The sequence below is a fragment of the Furipterus horrens genome, unplaced genomic scaffold (genome assembly GCF_987537825.1).
Source record: "Furipterus horrens unplaced genomic scaffold, mFurHor1.1.pri manual_scaffold_6, whole genome shotgun sequence".
NCBI lineage: Eukaryota > Metazoa > Chordata > Mammalia > Chiroptera > Furipteridae > Furipterus > Furipterus horrens.
The window spans coordinates 53,143,735-53,170,459 of record NW_028327176.1 but is presented as its reverse complement, the minus strand read 5'-3'; the positions used below and the strand labels follow the sequence as shown (position 1 = coordinate 53,170,459).

At 37.8% G+C, this 26,725-nt stretch overlaps 1 protein-coding gene across 2 annotated transcripts in view; it reads left to right on the top strand.

Moving 5' to 3' along the window:
* Nucleotides 1–26,725, top strand: part of EXOC6B (exocyst complex component 6B) — a 614,171-nt gene that overhangs the window by 426,127 nt on the left and 161,319 nt on the right. For both annotated transcript variants that reach the window (XM_090281510.1, XM_090281509.1), the window contains one exon: nucleotides 15,651–15,724. In XM_090281510.1, coding sequence (XP_090137636.1) covers nucleotides 15,651–15,724 — 74 coding nt within the window. The remainder of the gene's footprint in view (nucleotides 1–15,650; nucleotides 15,725–26,725) is intronic.

Below are 26,725 nucleotides of genomic sequence, written 5' to 3'. Positions count from 1 at the left end.
AACAAATCACCCTCTAGAAAGAGTGAACCTTACTTATGCTCACTAGCAAGCTGTTACAGTGTTTTTCCTCTCTTTTGGAGATCCCCAAAATATCTCAAGGTTCCTGTATCTTCCAAGAAGTGATATTCTTTACTCACATAGTAAGGCTGCTGGGAACCATGTAAGCAAGGTACCAGGCCAGTCTCTCTGAGGGTTTTTATTGGTTTCCATAAGTCAATCTTAATTCCTTAAAGCTGTCTGGTCATATCTGAGTCTAAATGTTTCTCTCTCAAACATGATATTACAGTCCAACTATTGATAATAAATGCCATTTACCAATTATTTTATCTTATAAAGAGAACGAACAGTTTTTTATTGAACTTATACAAATAATCACATTGCCATGAAAATAAAAGTACTTATTAAGAGTTTGAATTCTGGAAAGATTGAGAGAAGAGAAATAAATGTTTCAATTCTGTTTACAAAGGTATAATTTACCAAACTACTAAGTCATAGGTAGTTTAAGAGAAACAAGTTTACTTTTATCTGGAAAACAAAAGATTTTAAAAATCAGCAATATTTTGAACAAAATTTCATAGACATTATAATCATCCTTAGTTCACTCAGTGCCATAGAATCAGTTCTTGTTCAACTTGTTCACTTGCCAGCATTTCTTGAATACAGTTATTCCTTGCAGTTCTATAAATCTTTATCCATGTTAGATGTAAAATCCAAAAGTTTATTCTCAGAGACCTGTATTTTGGAAAAAGTTGGAGTTCTATTTTTCTGAATATGAACGTATTTTCAAAAGGATCAAAGTAAAATAATGTTTTGTAAATGACAAAAAGTTTAAAAGATGTGGTTATAGGTCTTGTTATAATGCATTTGACAAAGAAATGTGTTTTTCTGTGCACTGTAACACTTCATGAAACCAACTAGAATTACAAATGAAAATATTATATCAGGACATTGCAGACTCTCAGAGATTATAATCTCCTGGTGATTCATTTTTAGTAATAAGGATATATTTATGCTAATACAACATGATTATTATTTCTTTATTTGACAAAGCTTTCCATGTAATTTTAGTATATAAATAGGTCTAATTAGTTTAAAATTAATTAGAGAGACAATAAATTGTTGAGGCACTCTAGGGGCCCACTACCATTTCCAGGCTTTGTTTTGTTTTGTTTTTTAGTATATTTTATTGATTATGTTGTTATAGTAGTCCCAATTTTTTCCCCTTTGCTCCCCTCTGCCCAGTACCCCCCCCTTCCCTCCAGCAATCCCACCCCCCTTAGTTCATGTTCATAGGTCGTGCATATAAGTTCTTTGGCTTCACCCTTTCCTATATTATTCTTAACATCCCCCTGTCTATTTTGTACCAACTGATTATGCTTCTTAATCCCTGCACCATATCCCCATTTCTCCCCCTCCCCCCTCCCAGCTGATAACCCTCCAAATAATTCCCATACCTATGATTCTGTTCCTATTCTGCTTTGCTTAGTTGGATTTTTTCATTCTTTTAGATTCAGTTTTTGATGGTTGTCAGTTTGTTGTCATTTTAATGTTCATAGTTTTGATCTCCTTTTTCTTAAGTAAGTCCCTTTGACATTTCATATCATAATGGCTTGGTGATGATGAACTCCTTTAGCTTCACCTTGTCTAGGAAGCACTTCATCTGCCCTTCCATTCCAAATGGTAGCTTTGCTGGATAGAGTAATCTTGGTTGTGGTTGCTTTTCATCATATTGAATACTTCTTGCCAGTCCCTTCCTGCCTGCAAAGTGTCCTCTGAGAAATCAGCTGATAGTCCTATACGCACCTCCCTGTAGGCAGCTCTCCGCCTCTCTCTTGCTGCCCCCAGGACTCTGTCTTTATCTTTCATCTTTGGCATCTCAGTCATGATGCATTCTGGTGTGGTCCCCTCTGGGTCCAGCTTGCCCGGGACTCTCTGTGCTTCCTGGACCTTTATGTCCATCTCCTTCACAAAATTTGGGAAGTTTTCCTTATTTTTTTCAATTCTTGCTTCCTCATTCTGCACTGGTTGACTATTTTTTTCTTCCTTATGTTCCAAATCATTTATTTGAACCTCAGTTTCCTTCCCTTCACGAATTTTTCTTCGTTTCACTCAGCATAGCCTTCACTTCTTCTCTTATGTGTTTGCCGTACTCAAGCATATCTGTCAAGCCTGTCAGCATCTTTATCAACAGTGTTTTGAATTCTGTGTCTATTAGGTTGCCTATCTCCTCATCTGTTAGGTTGGCTATCTCCTTGTCGCTTAGTTCTCCTACTGGAATCTTGATTTGTTCCCCCTTTTGGGCCTCCTTCTCTGTCTCCTCATTCTGACAGGCTCCTGTGTTTGTTTGCCTCTGCGTCCCAGGTAGAGCTGTCACTCCTGTTACGTTGTAAGGGGCAGAGCCTTAGGAATTTGTCAGTACAGGGCAACCTGCTTCACCACGTTGTGGCGCTATACTTGGGGGAGGGGTCCAAGAGGGAACGATGCCGCTAGCCCAGCACTCGCCTTTTTTCCAGGAACCTCTCCCACTTCCACACCGGGCTGGCGTCCCTCTAGCTGCTACCCTGGCCGTCGTTCCTAAAGTGGGTGGGTCTGCGGATGTTCTAGGACCGTGGGGGCCCTTTAAACAATCGGACTCTGCTAACACTGGCAGTTTCTGCCTCCACCCCAACCCTCACTGGTCTGCACAGTTGGAAGCAATGAGGCTTGATTTTCCCCGGTGCTGAGACAGTGAGCTGCTAGGTCTGGTGAGGAGCTGAGAACGCTCCCCAGGTGTCCTTCCTGACTTTTTAAAACGTGTGACTGTGCTTTCTGCTGGCCTGCCGCTGGTGCTGCTGCTGCCACCACCACACCGCATCCTCTCCGCCCCTGCCACCTGTCTGGATGAGTATTTCTTCTTTATCTTTGTTTGCTGGATTTCCATGCAGTTTGATATTCTGAAACTTCTGGTTGTTTCTAGTTTTGAGGTAGTTGTATTCCTTCTTAGCTGTGGAGGGAGATGCAGCATGTCTGTCTACCTCTCCATCTTGGCCGGAAGTCAGACCTCTCCATTTCCAGGTTTTAAAAGTCTTCTTTTACATCCTGAACCCTGGATAGTTTGTCAGACAAGCTTGAGCAAAGGGGTTATATGTCATTATGAAAAAATATTAAATTACCTCTGTACTCAAAGTGAAAGTAGAAGATGTTGAACATAATTACAGGCTACCTATTATTATCAAAACCTTAGTTTTAGAACTGAAAAGATTCTTTCTTGAGTAATCCAGTACCTGTTTAAGAAAATAAAAAACAGAAAACTATTCAAATAAAATGTAGAATCTTTGCTTTCTGGGTAAAAAAGCTTCTCATAGTAGCTTCTCTGGATCAGAACAATATAGGAAAATTTTGTCCTTTTGACAGTGTGAAAGAGAACCAAACCAATTCTATATTAGCTTAATTTAGGTACTTAACTTACTCTATCAAATTTAATTTTACTTATATTTATCATACATAAAATTTCCTTTCTCAAGATTTATTTTGTACAAACCTTTTACAACTTTTGTAGTCTTTCTTAGTATGTCTCTTCTTATTCAAAAATAAAAAACTTTATTTTAGGACAAACCAGTATTTTTTAATTCCTTCAAAAATGTATTTACATACCTTATACCTTCCTTCCTTGAAAACAGACACTATTTTCTTCCATATTAATTAGAATTCATATTCCTTAGAACCTTAATTTATATTGACAAATAACAAGGAACTAATCAGCATTCTTTAGCTGGCAAATTTATGAATCTATTTTATAAACTTTAGAAACATACATTTTTTACTGGTAAAGCACAAAAATTTGTATTAACAGAACTAAATTTATCTTTTAGTTTTTCTGTAATAAGAGGTCAAAAGTGGGTAAACTTAGACTTATGTAGCAAGTAACGTTTCACTATTTCATGTTATTTGGAAATAATTTAGATATTTAATAATTTTTATCCTTTAACTTTGTAAATTCTAAAGTTTCAAGTTACCAAGGAGATTTGAAAACCATGTAAGTACACATACATTATAATTATTGCTAAAGAGTTAACCTAAAAGAAACTTTATCCCATCTACATTTATTTAATTGACTTGCTCAAAACAATGAAGTTTAGATTACTTATGAAATTTTTGCCATACCAAGTTATTTTTCTTGCTGACAAATTTTGCAACAGAGATTATATGAACTTTTTGACTAATAAACCTAGGTAGAATGAAAGTATTACTTAATGCTGATTTTTTTTAAAGATATGCCTGTTTAACCAAACTCAGAACCAAATTTAATATCAAATATTTTCCCAAATCATGTGATTTTGAAAAGCAATTGTGTTAGTCTGTTATATTTTGAGAATTCTCATATCAATGCTTATTTGTTTAAGCCAATTTAATATTGCAAATTAGCAATACCATTCAGTGGTAGGAATATGCTATATCTAGAACATAGACCTATTGATAAACCTTAACAGAGATCTCATAATTTTCATTTTAAATTGCTAGCTTTTGTGTCCCAGGTACAATTCAAAATCCAGAGGAAAAACTGTGTCCAAATAATATTTGGACCCAGACTAATCAAAGATTTTGCTCAGATGACCAAAGGTTTGCATGCTGTAAGAAAATAACATGGACAAACAACATATCTCACTCACTCACACTGGTCCCCTCCAAAATACAATACTTTAAGATTTCATTTGCCAGCTTTAGACCAATTTCAAAACCACTTTCAAGTTGAATACAAAATTTTGTGACTGTGTCAAGCTTCCACTGCTCACTCCTTAAAGGTCTGCTGAAATGCAGTCAGAATTGCCCCTGCTTTCCACAAGATGAGACAGACTCAACCAATAACAGATAGTTTCAATAATCAATCCTAATTGCTAATTGTAACCTCTCAGAGTCCTTTCGCTGATACAACCTATAGTGGGAGCCTCAAACCAAGTCAAATTAGTCCCTAAGGGCCCAACCAGAAATAATAGAAGGTGTCCCTGAGATCATCCCATGGGGTTACACACCATTAGATGTCTCCTAAACCAAATGCCTGGTTTCTCTCACTGCAAAATGAAAGAGCTATAGATCAACCATGCAGTGAGCACTGCAGGCTCGTCCTGGGAGCAATGAGTCCAGGCAGCTGCTAGATGGAACCTGGCAAGACCACCACCAGCCAGGGATCACTGAACTGCTGGCAGAAAGCCCACCTAGGGCTGAATTCTGTCTGAGTCGCCATTTGTTACAGAACAAAAAAGAGTTCATCTATTTGGCACTAGCAGAGCCAGACACTAGATGCTGAGAATTGCAGTGGAAAAGTATTGGCTGTTTTATTATGAGTGGCAGCATCCAGGAGCATGGGCAGCTAATGCTCAAAAGCCTGAACTCCCTGATGGCAAGTAGGTTACAGATTATATAGGGCAAAACCACTTGACACTGGGTTAGGGAATTGGGGTCATGCTGGGAGCTGATTGGCTGGAAGTAAGGATAATGAACCATTTCTTCAGGTCTTGAGGGCATCTCTGAGGGTTTTTTTTTTCCAGCATCCTTACATTCAGCCTCATGGGAAAGTAACCAAGGGGTGTGTCCACCTTAGGGCTCAGGCACTGAAACATGAATAATATAGGTGACAAGGTGTTACCTTTAGCTTGCCAGAAGTCTGGGATTCTGACCATTATCAGGTCTGGGCTACTCTCTTGGGGGTTTGCTGATTACGAGGGGTATAGACATATTATTTCTAGAGCTGGGATTTAAAACTAAATAAAATCAAAGTCATAAGGACCCGTGGTTTCAGTTGGATCATCGTTTTACTGCTTTACATTAAAATTTCATTGGGGGAGGAGATTTCTGATTAATACTAAAACGATTTTAGGAAGCAAAGAAACAAAGCTAGGAAATATTAAGTTTCTCCAGGCAAACTATGCAGAACTTTGTACTTTGCCATATGGAACGTGATGGCTAATAAATGAAGACTTGTTTTAATTTAATATTTTTATTTTTTTCAATACTTTATTGTTTATGCTATTACAGTTGTCTCACTTTAATATTTAAAAATGTTTGATTCTTTGAAGAAGTGGTCGTATAGGGAAAGATGCATGTTATATTAATGTATCCAATTTCAGTTTTCACATTAATTATGCTGGGATATGTATGTCTATAACCTAAATATTAAGGGGGACCTGTTATCAAGTTATATTGCCCTTCAGCTAAATTAAACCTTGTGTTCTTCCACCAGTTCTCTGCCACCAATTGGGTGTCCTACAATTCCATCTATTTTTCACACAAATTACCTGGAGATAGTGCACACTCCATGAGTGAAGCGTCAGTCTCTCAACGCTGCCCCTCATCGGATATCAGCCACAAGTCTCAAGTGTCCTTATGCCACTCACACATCTTCCTAGCTGACTACTGATTCCCCACATTTCCTTTGGGTTCAACAATTCACTAGAAAAACTCACAGAACTCACTGAAAGTGCTGTACTCATGATTAGTTTTATTTTAAAGGATATATCTTGGGAACAGCCAAATGTAAGAGATTTACAGAGCAGGGTCCTGGGAAGGAAGTAGACAGCCCTGTTTCCATGTCTTCTTCTCATGGAATTCGGGCCAGTCACCCGCCTAGCATATCGGTGTGTCCACCCATCAAGAAGATCCATTGAGCTTTGATGTACAACGTTTTTATATGGGTTTCATTGTATAAGTATGATTGAATACATAATTAGCTATGTGATAAAAATCAATCTTCAGCTCCTCTCCCCTCCTGGAGCTAGTTTCAACATTCTAATGAAGGGCTTGGTCTTTCTGCTTCGTCCAGTCCCTCTTTTAAGACTAGCTAAGGACCTACCTGCAGTTACCTTGTTAGCATAATTTTACGTATGGTCCAATGGAGCTCATTATGAAGAACAAAAGATATTCTTGTTGCTCAAGAACTTCCAAGACTATTTGAAATGCTATTGCAGGAACTAGGGGCAAGACCAGATATATATATATTTTTATTATATCACAGACCTCAAGAGTAAACTTGTTTCAGTTACATAGCGTTAAGCAAATGAAGTATTATCTGAATTTTCCCACTGAGACATCTGGCACTAAGAGTTTATGTGATTGGCCTGTAATCACATAAGTAAATTCTAGAAAGGACTGCAGTCCCAGTTATCTTAGCTAATGAAATGTTCACTTTCTGTGAACATCAGCTTAGACTATCAGACTTAGTTTTCCTAGTGAATTGTGAGATCATCCATGAAATGTATACCAAAGAAGCATGATCTACTATCAGTTTGGGAAGAGTTGTATTGACTTAGAAAAGAAAATCTAGCTCTTTTAACCTGGGAAACATCCCATCACACAGAAAAGTCACTCTGTTTAATTTAGTGAACTCATTGAAAGTATTCTTATCTATCATTTAGAATATTTTTTTTTAATTTATTGGGGTGGCATGGTTAATAGAATTATATAGGTTTTGGGTGTACAATTCTATAATTCATCATCTGCATATTGTGTTGTGTGTGTACCACCCCAAGTCAAGTCTCCTTCTGTCACCATTTATCCCCCATTTACCTCCTTCTACTTTCCCCTGCCCCCTTCTCCTGTGGTAACACCATGCTGTTGTCTGTGTCTGTGAAGGTTTTGTTTTGTTTTGTTTTTTTGCTTAATCCTTTCACCTTTTTCACCCATCCCCACAAACTCCCTCCCCTCTGACAGTTATCAGTTTGCTCTCTATGAGTCTGTTTCTATTTTGTTAGTTTATTTTATTAGATGAGTGAAATTATATGGTATTTGTCTTTCTCTGACTGGCTTATTTCACTTAGCATAACACTCTCCAGGTCCATCCATACTGTCGCAAGGGTAATATTTCCTCCTCCTCCTCCTTCTTCTTCTTCTTCTTTTTTTTTTTTTTTTATGGCCATTTAGTATTCCATTGCATAAATGTATCACAGCTTTTTTATCCACTCATCTACTGATGGACACTTGGGCTGCTTCCAAACCTTGGCTATTGTAAATAACACTACAATGAACATAGGGGTGCATATATTCTTTCAAATTAGTGTTTCAAGTTTCTTCAGATATATTCCCAGAAGTGGAATCACTGGGTCATAAGGCAGTTTCATTTTTAATTTTTTGAGGTAACTCCATACTGCTTTTCACAGTGGCTGCACCAGTCTGCATTCCCACCAATGGTGCACAAATGTTTCTCCACCTCCTCACCAGCACTTGTTGTTTGTTGATTAATTGTTGATAGCCTTTCTGACAGGTGTGAGATGGTATCTCATGGTAGTTTTAATTTGCATTTATTAAATGATTAGTGACATTGATCATCTTTTCATATGTCTATTGCCATCTGTTTGTCCTCTTTGGAGAAGTGTCTATTCAGGTCCTTTGTCCATTTTCTAATTGGATTATTTGGGATTTTTTGGTGTTCAGTTGTTTGAGTTCTTTATAAATTTTGGATATTGACCCCTTATCAGATGTATGATTAGCAAATATGGAACCCATTCAGTGGGTTGTCCTTTCGTTTTGTTGATGGCTTCCTTTGCTATACAAAACTTTTTAGTTTTAACTAAGGATGTGAAAGATCTGTTCTTAGAAACTTATAAGACACCAAAGAAAGAAACTAAAGAAGATAACAAATAAGTGAAAGCATATACTGTTTTCATGGATAGGAAGAATTAACATCATTGAAATGTCCATACTACTCAAAGTAATCTGTAAATTCAATGCTGTTCCTGTCAAGATACTGGCGTATTTCACAGAAATAGAACAAATACTCTAAAAATTTATATGGAACCACAAAAGACCCTAAATAGCCATAGCGATCTTGAGAAGGAACAAAATTGGAGGAATTATGCTACCTGATATCGGACTACACCATAAGCCCATAGTAATCAAAAGTCTGGTACTGGCATCAAAACAGACACATAGATCAATAGAACAGACTAGAGATCCCAGAAATAAACCCATGCCTTTATGGTCAATTAATATTTGACAAAGGAGGCAAAAACATTCAGTGGGTTAAAGATAGTCTATTCAATAAATGGTGTTGAGAATATTGGACAGATATGTGCAAAAAAAATGAAACTAGACCACCTTTTTACACCATACACCAGAATAAACTCTCAAAATGGATTAAAGACTTAAATGTTACATGCAAAACCATAAAAATCCTAGAAGAAAACAGCTAGTAAAATCTTGGACATTTCTTGTGGCAATATTTTTTCTGATATATCACTTTGGGCGAGGGAAACAAAACAAAAAATACTATTTCTTTAGACAAAGAGCAGCATTTTATTTCTACAAGGGCATCCAGTGCCCCCTAGATTTCATGAAACTTAGATCATCTCTTTCTTTAGATCTTGAACAAAATTGTTTTCTAGTTTGTTTTACTAGATTAAACCAACCAATTTCATTGAACTGTTTCAGTGATTATTCTTACATATTAAGCAAGGCATGGAAATCAGCTTCTCTCATTTTCTATGTTTATTCTTCATAAGACAGCTTCCTGCTCCAGGTGAATATGTGCTGTCATTGACACCAGTCACTTCAGGTGACTGGACCCTCATTTCCTCTCTGTGGTACGTACAAGGTACAGCCAAGTGGTGATGGATTGGCCTGTTTACTTAGCAGCAGTATGAAAGTTTCTTCGTTCTTGTGGCCATTTCCTAGCTTGTAGGGGCTTAATTCCTTATTAATTAAAAAACATGTCTCTCTGTCCTAGTTTTTAATTGTCTTCCAGAGCAAAAGGAGCTTGGAGAATTGAACTTGGAGAATTAAGCTTTAAAAGTTATTTCTAAATCTGGAGTATTGGTTTGGCATTTGCTATCAGACTTTATTACTGTTAGTTTTCATCAGATTTTTTTCATAGAATCTTTGAGAATAAGTTTGAGTTAGACTGAACTCTCCTCTGCCCTTCTTGTTGTGGAAGATCTAGTAAGTTACATGTAAAAGCAAAGAATAATTTACAACACAGAGTCATACCCTAGAAAATAAAAGTAGCTATTTTTTATGATCACATGTCCGTACAAGCACACTTACACAAATACAATCAGTTTTTCCCTCCCACTCACACCTCCACCCCTCCTCTTTGTCTTTTTGATATCGCTCACCTTAATTCTTACTTCCTTATGTTCTGGCTGACCTTTCTCTGACCATCGGGGCCTTGAGTGCATTCCCTGTGGAATCTATCAACTCCTCTCTGTAATTAGCTTAGTGGAGCCACTGTGAAGTGATGCAAGAAGGCTTTGGCTTCCCCAGAGCCACACTTTGTAGTCTAGCACACTCCTTATCTGTTGCTCCAGGGAGCCAGATACCAGGAAACCATTATGTTAATATAGCAACAGCAGCTCTTATTTTTTTAATCCTGCAAATACCACATGTGACCTGACATGATCCTAAGGTATAAACAAGTACCCAATGCATTTTTGGCTCCCAGGTACTGAGTTTTCTTTCTTGCCTGACATTGTGGCCAAAACCAAATCCCTAATCCATTCAGTGAGGGATGGTGATACTATCATGGCCATTGTCTGGCCTGGAGGTTCACTGGGAGCAACAGTACGTGATGTTATTCAGGGACCTCTGGTTAAAATTTTTTCTACTGTCTTTTCAACTTTTCTTTTATTTGAACAAATTATGTTTTCTTCCAGCAGTTTTATTTTACCTATTTGCCAAGTATTGTACAAGTTTTGTTTTTCTGAAATAAATTTTACTTTGTTGCTCACTGTCTTTGAAAATGACTCTTGTCCTATGGACAATTGGCAAAGATTCAGAAGAATTCATTTTATATTTTCTCACAACTCGCTTTTGATAAACTACAAAGTGCCCTATCTAGTTATACAGATTACAGACCAAGGCGGTCATTTTGACTTCTCAAAGCCCCTTGTAACTGACTTAACCACTTTATTCTAATTAGGGCTCTATGCTCTCTATAAAATGTATTGTTTTCTTCACTAAATGTGAATATGCCTGATAATTTTGAATTAAACAATTTATTTTCTTCCCACTCTAAGTGACAGAGTTAGTAATTTTAAGATCAGCCTTCAAGAAGTCTAGAAAGCATTTTGAGATTCATGGAATCCCTCCTTTTTTCCCCCTCATTTTCTAATTTCATTTCATTATGATATGAAGATTATTAGAAATGTAAACCTACAAGATATTTTTGAGGAATTAATGTTCTTTTTAAAAATGATTGTCACACCTCATCGGTTTAACTGTATGTGAGAATGTGAGGGAATGTTGGGTATGTGGCTAAGTGAAATACGTTTTTGTGTGGTTTTCTTTTCCTGCTTAAACCTTCACTTAACAATATGCCTTCTTTCCTATAACTTTTATACTGCTTTTTTATTTTTGTGAATGGAAACCTTCATTAACTTCAATGACTTGGCAATTTACTCTTTAAAATATTTTTCACATTTGTGAATTGACCAGCTTCAATTCTGGGAGTCCATCCCCTGGTTGGACAAGGGCAGGGAAGAGCTGCTGAGGAGCTTTCTGTAGCACAGTTCGGTGCTGGCCAGGGGCTTTGCTAATCTCAGCAAGTTTTCCCATATGAGGCTTTCTTGCCAGCCTCACTGGAACCTTGTCTCAGTGCCCAAGTAACACTTGATGGTCAAAGGTAAGGTTTGGTTCTGTGCTAACAAGCACCCTGATATTCTTGCAATACTCAGGCTACTCAGTGGAACACAAGGCTATGGAAACCTTTGTGTTGGCTTAGACCATTTAGAGACTGAAAACTCACTATATATCTTGGAATCCAGAGACAAGTCCAGAAAGGGACTCATGCATTGTGCCCCATATATCCATTGGTTCCATTTGGCCATACTTGTATACGTGTTCCCTTTTCTGTGGTATCAAAAGAAGATTTTCATTCGTGACTCTAAAGAGAGGCTTGTGAATACATGTAATCAATTTTTATATGTGTCATTGTGTTACAACAGACTGGGAGCTTCTTGCCCTCTCCCATGTGTAGTTTTCCCCCTTTCTATCAGCAGCACCTGGGAATTTGGGTGAGTTAATCCCAGTTGCCTACAATGGTAAATCTTGAACAAGTTATATCTCTAGTCACTAGATAAAGTACTACTAAATCAGCACCAGTAAATAATTTGATGTATGCATGTGCACGTGCATGTGTTCTTCTATTTCCTTTTCTTTGATTATAAAAGTGGCCTGGAATCATTTAAAAATTTTATAAAATATAAAAAGAATAAAGCCCTCTTATATTCTTCCTCTCAGTAACAGCCTCAGTTAATATTATGAAATGAGTGCTTACTGTTGTGTTTTCTATGAATTTTATATTTTATATAGTTTAAATCAGACAATATACAAATTTTTGTTTTATTTTTTTAAATAATCACTTTCTTATGCTATTAATATTTTTGATATATCTAAAAAATTGACTATGACAACAGTCATGCTTTTAAAGGTACATTGAGTCACAAATTACATATGAATTTTATGCACCTATTGAATTTTTAAAATAATACCAGTGAAAATTACTGTGCTGTGGCTAGTACATTAGTAATTAGTTATATTAATTTCCTTTCAGTGAAGCACTTAACTAGTTGCCTATAATATATTTGCGATGCCAACTCATCACTGAGTAGCTGAATTTCTTCTAATGTTTTGTCCTTGGAAATACAACTGTTTTTTAACCTTTAGTTAGCAATCCTCTGAGAAGTCAGTGAAAGCTATGAATCTTCTTCCCAGAGAAATGTATATTCACACTAAAACTAATTGTAATGATAATCAATTATGATATGCCAGGCACACTGCCAGCTGCTTTACACGTGTTATTTCACACAATCCTCATAGTAACACTGTAAGGAAAGCACCGTTATCCTCATTTTTGAGATGAAGACACTGGAGCTTTAAGGAGATTAATTTTCCCATGGCCAAGGAGCTTGGAACTGGGGCTCAAACTCTGATTTTTATGACCCCAAAGCCCATCTCCTAAATCATTGTGCACATAATTTTAAGGAACTTATAAATTCCTAAAGCCTGTTTATTAATAATCATGTTAAGGACATGAATCTTAAGATTTTTATTGGTTGTGAGGTGTTTGTGTGATTAATGAATCTTGCTGTTTTTGTAATTTATTTAATATGTAAGTATTTATTGAACATTTAATATTTTGAATTCTGTGATATGGTTCTTATCCTTAAGGAGTTTTCTGTCTACATGGTATGACAACAATTGCATACATAAGACAATGAGAAAAAATGAAAATATAAAGTTGAATATCTTGTAATTAGACATTTCCATAAGCTATACATGAAAATTAATCTCTTTACTTTGTCGTACCTTGATGCAGTTTTATTCTTTGACTCCCTGATTAATAAAAGAGAAGTCAAATCTAAAAGGCCACTATGTCCTCTGGGAAACTGGAAGATTCAGTGTGTCATAAAAATGGGGTCTATAAAGTGAGACTCTGAGAACTAAATATGTATCACATACAGAATCCTGAGTGGTTTCATCAACAGCATCTGTGAGCCCCGGGGAGCATGCCCAATAAGGAGATTCAAAAATGTTTAGCCAGTTCTCAATGCATGTATTGTAGGGTAATTCTTTTCAGTTGCACATGTGTGGGCAGTAGAACACCTTGCTGGTTGCTGCATTTTGTCGCAAGTAGGGTTCCTACTAACAGAGAAGACTGTAATACTTCAAATCATGCTGCGTAGCCTTGAGTCATGCAGCAGTAGTAGTGGTAATTTCCCAACCTTGGATGAAACCGTGCTGCATGGGAAGCTTATTTAAGCTGACCACCTGACAATCAGAGCTGTCAAAGAGAGTGGCCGTGGCTATAATTCAAAGAACTGCTTTCTACAAGAGCGTACAATAGGAAATTTGTACATGTGACTTGAACAGCTGCTGTATACAAGGTTATCACAGAAAATGGCTATTGTAAAATATGAAGGATGAATTATATCAAACTTTCTGTTAACGGGGTCCTCATCAAGTATTTGTACAGTTTTAGAACTTTACTTCTTTAAAACTTTAATCATTTGGCCTATCTATATAATAGAATTAATTTATAAATGACATTTAAATTTTCTTTTCAAAGCAAATAGGAACTTAGTTATGCTAATCATGGTATATAGTTTGTCTCCATTTATTAGTCATTTTTATTTGAAATATCTAAAATAAGATTCTTGTATGACATTTGTGCTATAATCAGTGTAATAAATTGTTTTAAATTTTATTGCACACAATTTTCATAATCCCTGCAACTTGACCTGTTAACATTACTTTTTAAAGTGCGGCAAGGATTTTGTGAAAACCTGTAATGTCTGAGAATCCCCTAGATGGAAAATATTTTTAAAGAACAGAAATCCCTATCATTATTCACAAATCATTTGAATCTATCCAACTACTAGTTGTTTGAACTAATTTTCCAGACAAATGTGCAGATATCTTGATGGATTTTATTTAATTTCAAAAGAAAATTATGATACCAACTCTAAAATTTCTTAAATTCATTCCTGGGAAAAAATATAATTGAAAGGAAAATGTTACTTTTCATAGTTCCTTTGAGCAGATCCTTGAGTTGTTTTTGAGGCAAGTGGCAGATTGATGTTACCTGCCCATCACACTTTGGCTTCATAGAGAGAATTCAAGACATAGTAACTGTTCATCTTTGAATTTGCTCTGTGTGTGTGTGTGTGTGTGTGTATGGGTGGGTGGGTGTCTGCATGAGTGCCTGTGTATAGGGCTTACACAAGACCTTTCAATTTCATAATAAGTAGTCTTAGGAACAATAAAATTTGACATTCTTAACTGTTACTAGTATTTGTCCCTATAGCCCCGTGTGGTTATCTTCTTGTAACGATGTTGAAGCCAGAGTCATAAACTGAGCATGTACCCAAGACACTACTGTAAATTGTAAATAGTATTCATGTGGTCTGGTCTCTTTAACCTAAGACTAAATTGGAGTAAAAGGAAGAGAAAAAGAAGTTTCAAAAGTAGACTAGTACTCAAGAAGAAAAAATATACTAGAAAGAGGGATATGTGCAAATATTCCCTAAGTTTTTGAAAAATGATTTATTTAGATGGGCCTTTTCATATGTGCAAATACTTCTTTGCTCAAGAGCCAGACCCTGTATTGGGCCACCTCTGTTGCTGGTGTGTGCGAGTGTGTGTTATGTGTGTGTTGGCAATAATGCACTCATGAGATAATACAAATAATCAGTGAGGGAATAATTAACGATGTGGCAGGGAATATTTTTTGATAAATGCTTGGGGAATGAGGTGACAGGCGTGAAATTGGAAAATTCCTTCAGTGATCTAAAATATAAATAGCTTTCGGAACTGAAAAGAGTTTCACAGCTGAAGATTTTATTGTGTTGAGAGGAAAAACTTTTTTCTCTCCCCCACTCCCTCCTCCTTTGCAAGTTGTTTGTCCATTCACAAAACAAATACTCTGAAGCCCAGTGCGGCTCATGGGAATAAATTTCAGGTCGAATTAGTACAGTTTCCTTGCTGTCAGGATGCTGGAATTAATGGTGTTTTGATGACACAAATTTTGAAGGGCAAACAAAGGAGCTGAAGGGAGAGAGACATGACTCCTTAGAAGCCTGGTCCTCCTCTGCCCCAGCCGCTCTTGTCTTCCCTGTCATCCGTCTGCCAATCTCCCTGTCCATGGTTAGTTAAAGGCGCTTTTCATCCTCTTTTCTTTCCCACAGAGTTTGCCAGATCCGGCCCGGTGCCTGGGTTCCAGGAGGACACGCTGCAGTTGGCCTTCATCGACTTGAGACAAGTAAGTCTTTGTGTTTTTGTTTTGTGTTTTTCTTTTAAGATGTGTGACTGAAGACCATCAGGTCTTAAGGAAAAGGGGAAGGGAGGGGGACTGGCGTTGGCGGTTCACACTGGAGACCTAAGGGCTTTTCTCTGTGTTTGAGGCCACCTCTTTTATTTAGCTATCTGGGATCCTTAGCTATGGTGGAGTTAAAGGTTTTCTGGGTAGAAGGGAAGTCAGGAGGTGGGAGGAGGGACCCAAAGAGTAGAGGGACTCAAGTGACCCTCAAGTGATGTGACCCATTGTGCTATAGTTGGCTTCTGCAGACACAGCAGAAAGATAACTCAGCAAACCAATGCCAAGCAGGTGCACTGATGCAGAGACTGCCCGCCTAGAGAACTTTTGTTTGCAGATAATGAGGGCAGCAGCGTTTAAGGAAAATGAAATATTTTACATTCTGGACCATTGGTCTGTCTTGTTGACTTTTTTTCTGTTGCCTTAAGTCTTCCCATCTCCTCCGTCATAGAATGTGGTCAGCCATCAGTGACTAAGTGGTCATTTTAGAAGATGATTAGCAAAGGCCCTGACCACTCATGCTAACCTGCCTGGTAGCCCTGTCAAAGTAACATGATGAAAGCCTGTCCTTAGGCATACCTGAGCTTTGCAAGCCCATCAGATAGAAGGAGTTGTTCTGTAGGGCTGTTGCCTGCGGGTTGAAATGGTGGGTGGGCCTTGGTGGTTGGGTACAGAGGAGCTGGATGGGCGGGGGCCTAAGGAGGGAGAAAGTTAACTGGGCTCTGTCATCTCTTCACTCTGAAGATGGATGGGGTTGGATAGAAAGTGTGAATGAAGTAAGAATCAATGACTGATGCTTCTCTCCTATTAAAACAATCTTTTTTTTTGGTCTGTTTTTAAAAAGGGGGCTGGCTTTGTTTCTCCTGCCATAATGATTCAGTGCCTCTTGTTTTCAGAGCTGACATAGTTTGCATTCTGAAAACTTTTAGATGCCCAGGGTATTTCTTAAAGCTGTATCGGTAGTCTCCTTACCACTGTGACTCGATTCATGCTGAAACAGCTTTTAACCCATAATGGATGGCTTGAGCTACCCCTGAATCCTTGTGATGGGTGGTGTAATCTGTCATCTGATGACAATTCTGGAAAGCCCTGTTAAGCAGAAAACAGAATATTGTGTCTCTATAGATCCACCGAAGTTTGAGGATTCAGGCCGCGTCCCAGAAACGTGTGTCAACTTAATATTTGGGGGTCGAGGTGGGGGTTCTCTTACACATAAAGACTTTCTCAGCATGGTCGTGAATGGAGCTCAGTATCTCTTTCTACACTTAAGGCCTTCTACCTGTGGATTTAGCAATTCGACCAAGACATTCAGGTTTTAACCCCTTGGCCTATGTAAGACTGAAAGATTGGGATTTTGCTTTAGGGTTTTGTGGAGTAGGTCTCTTGGACTTTTCCCCTTGTCTCTTCTCAGAAACTTCTGAGCCACTTGGCTTTCTTGGAAAGCAGAAACTGAACTTCATTGGAGAAACACATCCAAGGAAAAAATTTTTCCCTTCTCACTATTCATGAGAAGGAAGTGTGGTCATTTTCTCTAGTTTGTGGTTTTGGTCCCTATGGAAAGCAACTGGTATTCACAGAAAATGTTAACTAATGGAATAAGTTAGGAAGCACAACCAAAATAAGGTGAATCTGAGCCAGGGATGAATGCTCAAGTACTTGTGAGCTCTCAGTGAGCACTGTTATTTATAATTAAGTTCCTGTTTTCTATTACATTTCTCTTCTCCAGACCTTTCTGTTTTAACAGTAGAACCCAAATCTTCAAAATTTTACTAATAATGAAGGAGTATGTCTCTTCCTGTTGAGTCTGACACCTAATTTCTATTAATGTCTGTCTCTATTAAAGCAGCTTAAATTTTTTAACAGATCCTTTGAAAAACTTTCCTAGCTCTCAGGCTGTAGCTCATTATTAGAAGGTCTCAGGTAGATTGAATTACTGTGAGAAAAATTATCCTTCCACATCCCATTCTGAAAATGTTGACCTCCTTGCAGTTACCTTAGTCATTCTTATAATTTATTGAAAGTGAGCATCTTTTAAAAAGGAGACTTCTTTTTTTGAACTATAAAGATGTTCAAACTATAAATAAAAAGGCCTGGGAGTAGGTTTCCGAAGGAGGTATCTTGACTTCAAATGAGTCATGGTTAAATGTTCTTGAATATGTGCCCTTTGCATGTACTCTTTGGAATCCTAAAATAGAGTTAAGGGATTTGCGGGCTGGAGGCTAGTCTTGAAAATCATGTAGCATAACCTTTGGCTTGATGCGTGAATCCCTCTACAGAACCCCAGACTGTGCTTGAATTTCTTCCTTGAAGAGAACTCACTACGTCAAAGCAGCAAGGTCCACCTTAGGGCGATCTGATTATGAGAAAGAGAGTTCTTAAGTTGTCTCAGTTAACTCTGACCCTTTGACTCTTTATGTTTTTATTAATATACCCCAATTTGGGCGATAGACTTTTTATACTGATTTATTGAGCTTCCTATCTTCTAATAATTGAGTCTTTTTCAAATGTAGCATTGTTATCTGTTCCTCATCTAGTCATTGTATGGTTGATTTTATGGACTAAAAGTGGAGTCTTTAGTCTCTTTGATCTATGTTTTTCTTTTAAACACATTAACACCATAGATTTTTATCAATTTTATTTATTTAGCCTATCTGAACCTTTTAGGTTCTGATTTAGTTATCCATTTTATTAACTGAATTTTATGTCCTTTGTAAGTCAAAGATAACAATAAACAGGAATGGCAGATGTTAAAAGGAAGAAGTTAAAGTTAAGGTAAGTTACAGAGTGCACACCCATGCAAGAAAGGGATTTGTCCCCAGTTCAGTGAAGCAAGGATGTTCTTTTACTGTCATTGAATGTATTTACCTCACTGGTTTATGAGTATGTTCATTCTGAGCATGCTTTCATGTTTGTTTGCTTTAGAGTGTTTCAGACACCATCAACTGGGTGATAATTTTTTAAATAAACAAAATATGGAATATGTGATAAAATCATCCCTTTACAGACTATAATAGCAGAATGTCATTTAAAAGCTATAGAATCTTATTAGGAAGCAAATTAGATGTGGATAGCAGAATTACTCATCCTTTCTCATTTGTCCTGTCTATTCTAATTTTCCTATTTCTTAAGGAAAAGAGTGACATGACATTTTGAATATACAAGCTTTCATGATATTTTACATGCATAGCACTTCAAAGTTATAGTAAATTTACATACATTTCTCATTAGTCAGATTTCTAGATTTAGAATACCTGCTGTTAATAATAATGTGAATTAGATAGTAAACATCGAAATCTCCTTCTTTACCACTTTATACTTCCTGTACTTCGAAATTCATGAAAGTAGGATTGCAGTACAACTTCACATTCATGTACTAAATATATGTGCATATTTCTATCAAAATCCAAATTTGGGTTAATACTGAATCTTGAGAAGGACAACCTAAGGGTTCATTTAAAACTATCTTGGAGTGATGTGTACACTCCCAGTACTAACACCTGCTGCCTAAAATAATTGGGAATTAACAATACAAAGCCAATAAATAGTAGAATCTCAGTAGTTATTTGATTTTTTAACAGTACTATGGTTTGTATTTTTCTTGTTGTTAAACATTCAGTAGATAATGCTGATGAACACCAGAATTTGAACTTCTGTTGATCTTGATATCAATTTATCAAACTCTTAAGTGTCTATGATGAACAAAGCGCAACCTAGGTACATGGGAATACATACCCAAATAAATATAACAGAGTTTCTGTTCTCTGGGGGCAAAGAGGTGGTCAGCAAATATGGGATTCTAATACAGGACACTCTGTGAAAAGTATGAAATTCAAAGAATGAAGCTGTTCAGTATGTTTCAATTATTTCTGCAGCTTTTGCTAAAAAACGCATTATCCAAACTGTATTGGCGTCAAACAAGAACCATTTACAGTATTTAGCTCAAGTTTCTACAGATTGGCAATTTTCAGTAGGTTCAGCTGAGCTCACTCAGACTTTGAGGTCAGTTTACTAGATTAGCCAGGGGCTGCCTGGTCTAGTACTATATACCGTAGCTAGGCCAACTCTTCTCGGCTCCGTGTGATCTCTCATCCTGGAGCAGCCTAAACCACACTTATTTACATGGCATCTTGACAGGGTTCCAGGAGAGCAAGAGGAAATGTACCTTGAGGGCCTAAACTTGGAACTAGCAAACCACCTATTCTATTGGCTAGAGCTACTTACAGTTACAAGGCTGGCCCAAATTGAAGGAATGGGGAAAGAGACTCCAACTTAACACTCTAATTGGGATATAAGGCGTCTATATAAATGATGTAAAATAAACAGTGCAAGTCAGGAGCAAGACTGTATCTACAGGTACTAAAAGAAGCCATGAAATCGAGGGATTTTTGTAGAACTGAGTAGGTATAAAATATTTCATGGAAAAGATGAGTTAAAAGTTAGGTGTTGATGGGCAGAAGTTATTTCAAGTATAGAAAATAACTAGTTTTAAGTTTTGTTTAAAAGTGTATTTTTTTTCAACAACTAGTTTTAATTGAACATAAAAATAAGATATGCACATGCTGTTGAAAATAAGTTACATAGTGCTTATCTGATTGTAAAGGAAAAATATGCTATCAGTAGAAAGTTTGGAAAATGCAGAAAGGTTCAAAAAAGAGAAGTATTTTCTTCAATTTCTTTATAAAAATTGGTTCATACTATATGTATAATATTTTAAACCTGATTTTTATTTATATAAGATTATTAAACTGTGAGAGTTCCAATGATCTTAATTATTTTAAAACATACTTATAATATAAATATTTTTATAATATTAAGGCTGAACATACAACTGGTTCATGATAAAAAAATATAAAAGGGTGAAAGTCTCATTCCTGGACAAAAATTTTTCTTCCTAGAGCAGCTGCCATTGTTAACTGTTTTGGTTATTTATAAATACTTAGACATATAAAGGTAACTGCAAATATATGTTCTTCGTTTTTTCATTTAGCAATGTGGCTCAGAAAGATTTCAGTGTCAGAAAGCCAGGCCTCCTCATTCTTTTTCACCGCTGCATACTATTCCACTGTGAATTTTTCATGATTTTCTTAGGCAATCCCTACTGTCTGACATCTGGCTGTTTCCAATGCTTTTTCTACTCTGCTGTTACAAATGATGTTTTAAAGAGAAACCTTGCATACATACTCTTTTTTTAAAATCTGTAAGTGTATAAATTCCTAGAATAGAACTGCTGGGCCAGAGCATGTTCATTTGTCATTTTTATAACTATTGTTAAAATTTCCAGCCCAAATGTTTGCTTCAAAAAAATGTGCAAAAATGGTTGACAGACATTTAAAATAATTGTTTATTATGTTACTGATCATTTTATACCTAATGCATGACTTGTGTTTTCTATCCTTTTGCATCCGAACTGTTGGCCTGAAGCTGAGATCAATGTTACCCACAGCCTCCTCACTCCTCACTGCCTCCCTGCCTCTCCATCTCATACATGATTTTCTTAGCTCAGCTTTTTGTTACGGCTGCTGTGTTTTTCTGGCTCCATTTTCTCTCTTTTCACACCAATTCCTTCTCTCTTTTGAGTTGGGCGGGTATGATAATGTTTTCTGATTTTGTATTAATCACGCAGTCTTGTGATCATCTTCCAGCACACTTCACCGTTTTCAGTTATAGTACCAGCAATATCACCATGTTCTCTGACTTCAAACCCGAGTTCACAGATCTTACACTCAGGGAGAAAGATGTGGTAATTGAATGCTCTATTATATCTGCCAGAAGGTCCACAAAAGGGCTCGCAAGTGCGCCAGGCGCCCAGCAGCCTTTCCTCCATGGTGTTGTGTGTGTGTGTGTGTGTGTGTGTGTGTGTGTGTGTGTGTGTGTCACCAGGCGCCCAGCAGCCTTTCCTCCATGGCGGTGTGTGTGTGTGTGTGTGTGTGTGTGTGTGTGTGTGTGTGTGTGTGTGTGTGTTTTGATTTAACCAAGATCTAGACTTATCTTTCTTCCTTTGAGAATGAGGCTAATTTCTTTAAACCATCATTTCTGAATTTCTCTTATTTTTACTGTTCAGCTTCCTCATGGCCCCCCCCCCCTTTTTTTTTATGTCCTATACTTTTCCTCATCAAATGCTGCTTTTTGCAGGCTACCCTGAGAAAGTTCACATTTCTTTTATTCATGTTCATTGTAAGGGACTCTCAACTTCCCCCCAAAATTATGTATATTACTTATTTATTTAATTATAGCTGTTCACCTTACATGTTTGACCAACAGGAAAAGGATTGAGTGTATTCTTTTTTTCAGTAATATCACCTTTTCTGCTCCTTGGTCCCAACTGTCATTTACTTCTGGTATACATAAGTTTTACAAAGCTGAATGAACTAAGTTGTGACATTGCCTCAGATCTCCTGAATGGAAATTGTTGGCAACAACTCTTATGTTGCAAAGCTATCCCAAGATGTCTAAAGCTTTTTTTAAATTGAACTGGTTACATTCCCTCTAGGCCAGTTATTCCCCAATTTCTAACTCTTCAGTCTAAAGTAAACACAGTGCATTTCCATTGCTGCCATTTAACCTGCCTTAAAAACAACTATAGGACCTAAGAGAAATAATTGTATATTTCTTTGGAGATGTTGAACAAATTCTGATGTAAAATTTGTACCTTCAGTTAGTGAACATCAAGTAGGGAAACCTGGGAATAACTTAAAAACCTAACTATGTAAAACTGCCCCTCCTATTTCCCATTCTATCTTGATCCTACTCAATAAAATTTTTATTTTTGAATCAAATCACCTTCCCTTCTCTTTGCCCTCCCCAAGTCTAATGAAGAATATTCCTACTAAAAGGAATGTTCCCTCTTTACTTGTCTGCTCTTGGCTCTTGTGGCAAGATCTTAACTTTGCTTAATAATTACTTATATTTTAACCTCAGTAGAACACTCATTTATATCAAAAACTTATTTTTTCTGATATACTACATATCAAAATGATATATAGTCAGGAGAATTTCTTTTAATGTTTCACCCTGGCCAGTGTAAACAACCACTAACGAGGAGGCCGGTATCGGGGTGAGGAGACCGGTATCGGGGTAAGAAAGTCCCACATCTTGAAAGACCAGAGGTGTCCATCTTCATCACAACCGTTCACCTGTATTTAACAGGAGGAAAACTATCTCCCACTTGTACTTAATACTGGTTTGCATCCTGCTGGACGTAATTTGGAGGGGGTGTTTTTGGCAGGGGATGGGGTGTCTGTAGTTTTCCCTAATAATTACTGAGCTGCTATCAACAGAGTCATGGTGGAGAAGACAAGAGGTGTGGGAAAGTTTTCATGAAGGGATAGCCTTGGTGGAGGAAAATAGAGTGGTATACAAAGCCTCTAGCAGTAAAGTGTATGGAATCAGTAATGCTGTCAGTAGAAGTACTCTCCAAGTGCTCAATTTTATATTTCGTTGACCTTCAGATTGTGTATGATCTTGAATAGCCTGTAATACTGGGAATCATCTGCACCAGAATCAGAAATCAAACAATTTGATACCTCATGGGGTTGGAAGATGCTGTTCCTGTGACTAATGTGGTGGTGGGGTTGGAAAGAAAGGTTTGAGCCATAAGGCACGTTATCTTGGAAAAGATGATCTGTATCACCCATATATTAGCATATCTATGTCGACAGCATGCATATGTGGGTAGATGTCATTTCATCATATTCCAAAGGCATTTGGCGATTAGAAGGGGATATAGTAAGTAATATATCAGACCACCCACACAGGTCTTTTTTGTTGATACAGAGCCACTAAAAGTTCCTGCAGACCCTGTCTTGACATAGGCACAGCAAACATTTGGATAAAATAAAGACCTCCCTAATCAGAGAATATTCATTCATTCATTCAGCACTCTGCCTCACACCGTGACAGTGAGTACAATGGGAGAGTGGGCATAGTGCAGTGAATAAAACATGGTCCCTGCCCTTGAGAAGCTTACATTCTTGTGTAGTTTGCCCATGCTTGTAAAATGCCTTTTTAACATTTTACTCTTCCTAAATGCTCTCTTCGGGTGGCCCTGCTGCTTCGAGGGAATAACACTTTGTCTAGATTTTGAGTTTTTGTATTGATGCTCCATTTTTCAGTTTTAGGGACAGCTGCAGAGTTTTCTGGAAAGATCCCCAGGAGGTTAAATCTGCTGTACACTGATACACAGGCTTTCAGAAAAGAACTTCTAGCTATGGTTCGGCATCCTGACATAAATAACATAGTCAACTTGAAATAGTTTGAAAAGTAGTCCTTTGGTTTTTGAAAGCGGGGTTTTCTGGTTGTAATGATAAAATTGTTTTGCCCAGGTTGTTTTGACAGGAACCCATAACCTTCAGAGTAATACTTCTAACCCCAAAGCAAGCTCTGACAGCAAATAATTCCTAATCTCAAGCAGAGGAGAATAGCACCTTTGGGTCTGGGTCAATAAAAAAAATTAAGTAGGAACATTTTTGAAAATAGACTCCACTGAGCTAGACCTTTGGCCATATACGCCAAGGCTGGATCAGCAAACACAAGGGTGGGGCACAGGTGCATAGTCTTTAGCGACTGGGATATCGCTGCAGCCTCTCAACCAGATGTACCTCCTTACCTTGCTTGGGACATTAATATCTGGAGCCATCATGCAACATTTACAGATGGAATAAGTAACAAGTAACACATTCTGGGATTTACTGAATGTCCTTGGTTGGAGGAGAGTCTGTTCTTGAACTGCTGAGATTCCGTCTCACCTCGTACCAGCCTCTTTAACTAGGAAGGAGAGGTAAGCTCAGAAATTCTGCCTCGTGGCTTTTTTTTTTTTTTTTTTTTTTAATTTAACGCAATCTTTTTTTTCCAGACCAACATCTCATGAAGTAATATCCAAGCAGAACACAATTCTTTGTCATAGAAAATATGCAAGGTGTCATTTAAGTGCTAGGTAGTGACCCAGGTATTTATTTAATGGGCGAAATGGCATCATAATGAGTTGGGAAGAGTATTTTCTACTCATTACCCTCTCACTATGGAAGTCGTTTTACCAACTCATAGATCTGATTTCTTCAGGTCTCACAGAGTTGTTTCAGGAGGCTGGGGATCAGAGGGGAGGGAACAAGTATTAGTAGTAGATGCTGATCACATTGAGACCATGGTAATCTTATAAGGGGTAGACTTTTCATTTATTTATTTTTTTAACAGCAAACAGTAGGGGTCCTTGAAGGGAAGGTGGAAGGTCTGATCAGAACCGCTGTGCATTTCCCAGGGGCTTTACTCTTCCTTAGAGAGGAAGACACCCACTTAGCAGGAATGTGGGCAATAGACACTTGGTTCTTTGCACAGTTGTGCTTGGCGGAGAGGTAGCTTCTGAGCCACTTTAAGGGCCTTCCCCTTTAGACAGTTGGTCTAGAAATGCTGAGTCATGATGACAGGCTCTGTCAGTCCTTAAACTGTATTAATGGCAGCTATGTGGAGACAAACAGTGGTGAGAGACCTTCACTTAGGAGCAGTCGTAGGAAATTTTTTGGTCAGCAGGAGACAAAACACCAGGCTTTGGACATATTTTACTATGTAATACATTGGGTTTGGCCTTTGACTCATGGGCCTCCCAGACTAACATTATCCATTGTTACTGTCAACCCACATCGGCACAATGTTGACTCAGATGGAGAGTCTAACTCAGAGGCAGAGCTCTGCTGCCTGGAGGTTCCACCCGAGGATAGAACAGCCTTTTTCAGCAGTGAGTCTAGTCTGTGACAACCCTCCTTACCCCTTTGCTCCAACAGCACAACTATCATGGTGCAAGCATCTTTTTAGATAGCCTCATAGTGACATCTGTCAGTTCAAAAGCTAGAGTTTCATTCCATTTCAGCCCTCATGTGAAGAGCTAATAAACATTGCATACTAAACTACCTATCAGTTTCTACCTTAGCTCATTAGCTCATTAGCATTGGCAATCCTCTCAGCTGCATTCTAAGAGACCTAGGGAATCTGTGAAGCCAGCTGCTAGGCTTCTCTCAACAAGCCATGCCTCAGAAACCCAGGACATTTTCCCCTTATCTCCAGCATACAGCATGGATAGACATAATCACATACCTGGAATCTGACAGTCACATCTTTAGGAGAGTCATCACCAGTGAATTTCCCTGGGAGTAGCAGTGGTATCAGAAGTTGTTGTGGTCATATTGGCTTAATTAAAGCCTAATAGGTTATGGATACAAACCTCATCTCTATGAACTACACTGTTTAGTGTCCTACCAGAGGACACTCATAGGCCAAGGAAAGGGCAGCAGAGCCAGGCCTTGGAACTACTATCTAACTAGTGCATACTACCGAAAGCCTCTGGAGGGCAGCAGAGAGTGACAACAAAGGACTCAATTTAGGGAACATATTGGTATATTTCAGTTTGCCAAGAAAGAAGCCCCCTTAGCTGTAAGAGAATTAGCTATCTGGGAGCCACAGTTACAAGCATAGGCCTTGGGAAACAAGAACCAAAAAGAGCATCCAGAACCCTGATCTGAAGGTTAAAGCATTCTGTCTAGGCAAATTCAAGAACCAGGAATGGGCAAAGAATTGAGGTAAGACTGGCTGTGAGAGGGGAACCAGACACCATCAGTAAAGGTAGAGAACCAAAAAGATATTCTGAGGTGTCAAGTCCCAAGAGTTGCAACAAAGATGGGACAGGAACCAAATGAAAGAAAGAACTACAGTCAGAGGTAAGACAGAGTGAATAAGTTGAGGAGGCAAAGGTACAGTCAGGAAAGATGGATTCTTGGAGGTGGCCATACCCAGGAAGTAGACTTTGTCAGATGCATATCAGCAAATAGGGAGTTGCAAAGGGACTGGTTTCAGACATAGTCACACAGCCATAACTCCGGGATTCTCGTCTCTTAATGTAGCTTCTCCTTGCTTAGCTAGGATCATTTCTTTCTTGGTCTTTCTTGATTTCAAGAACAAAAT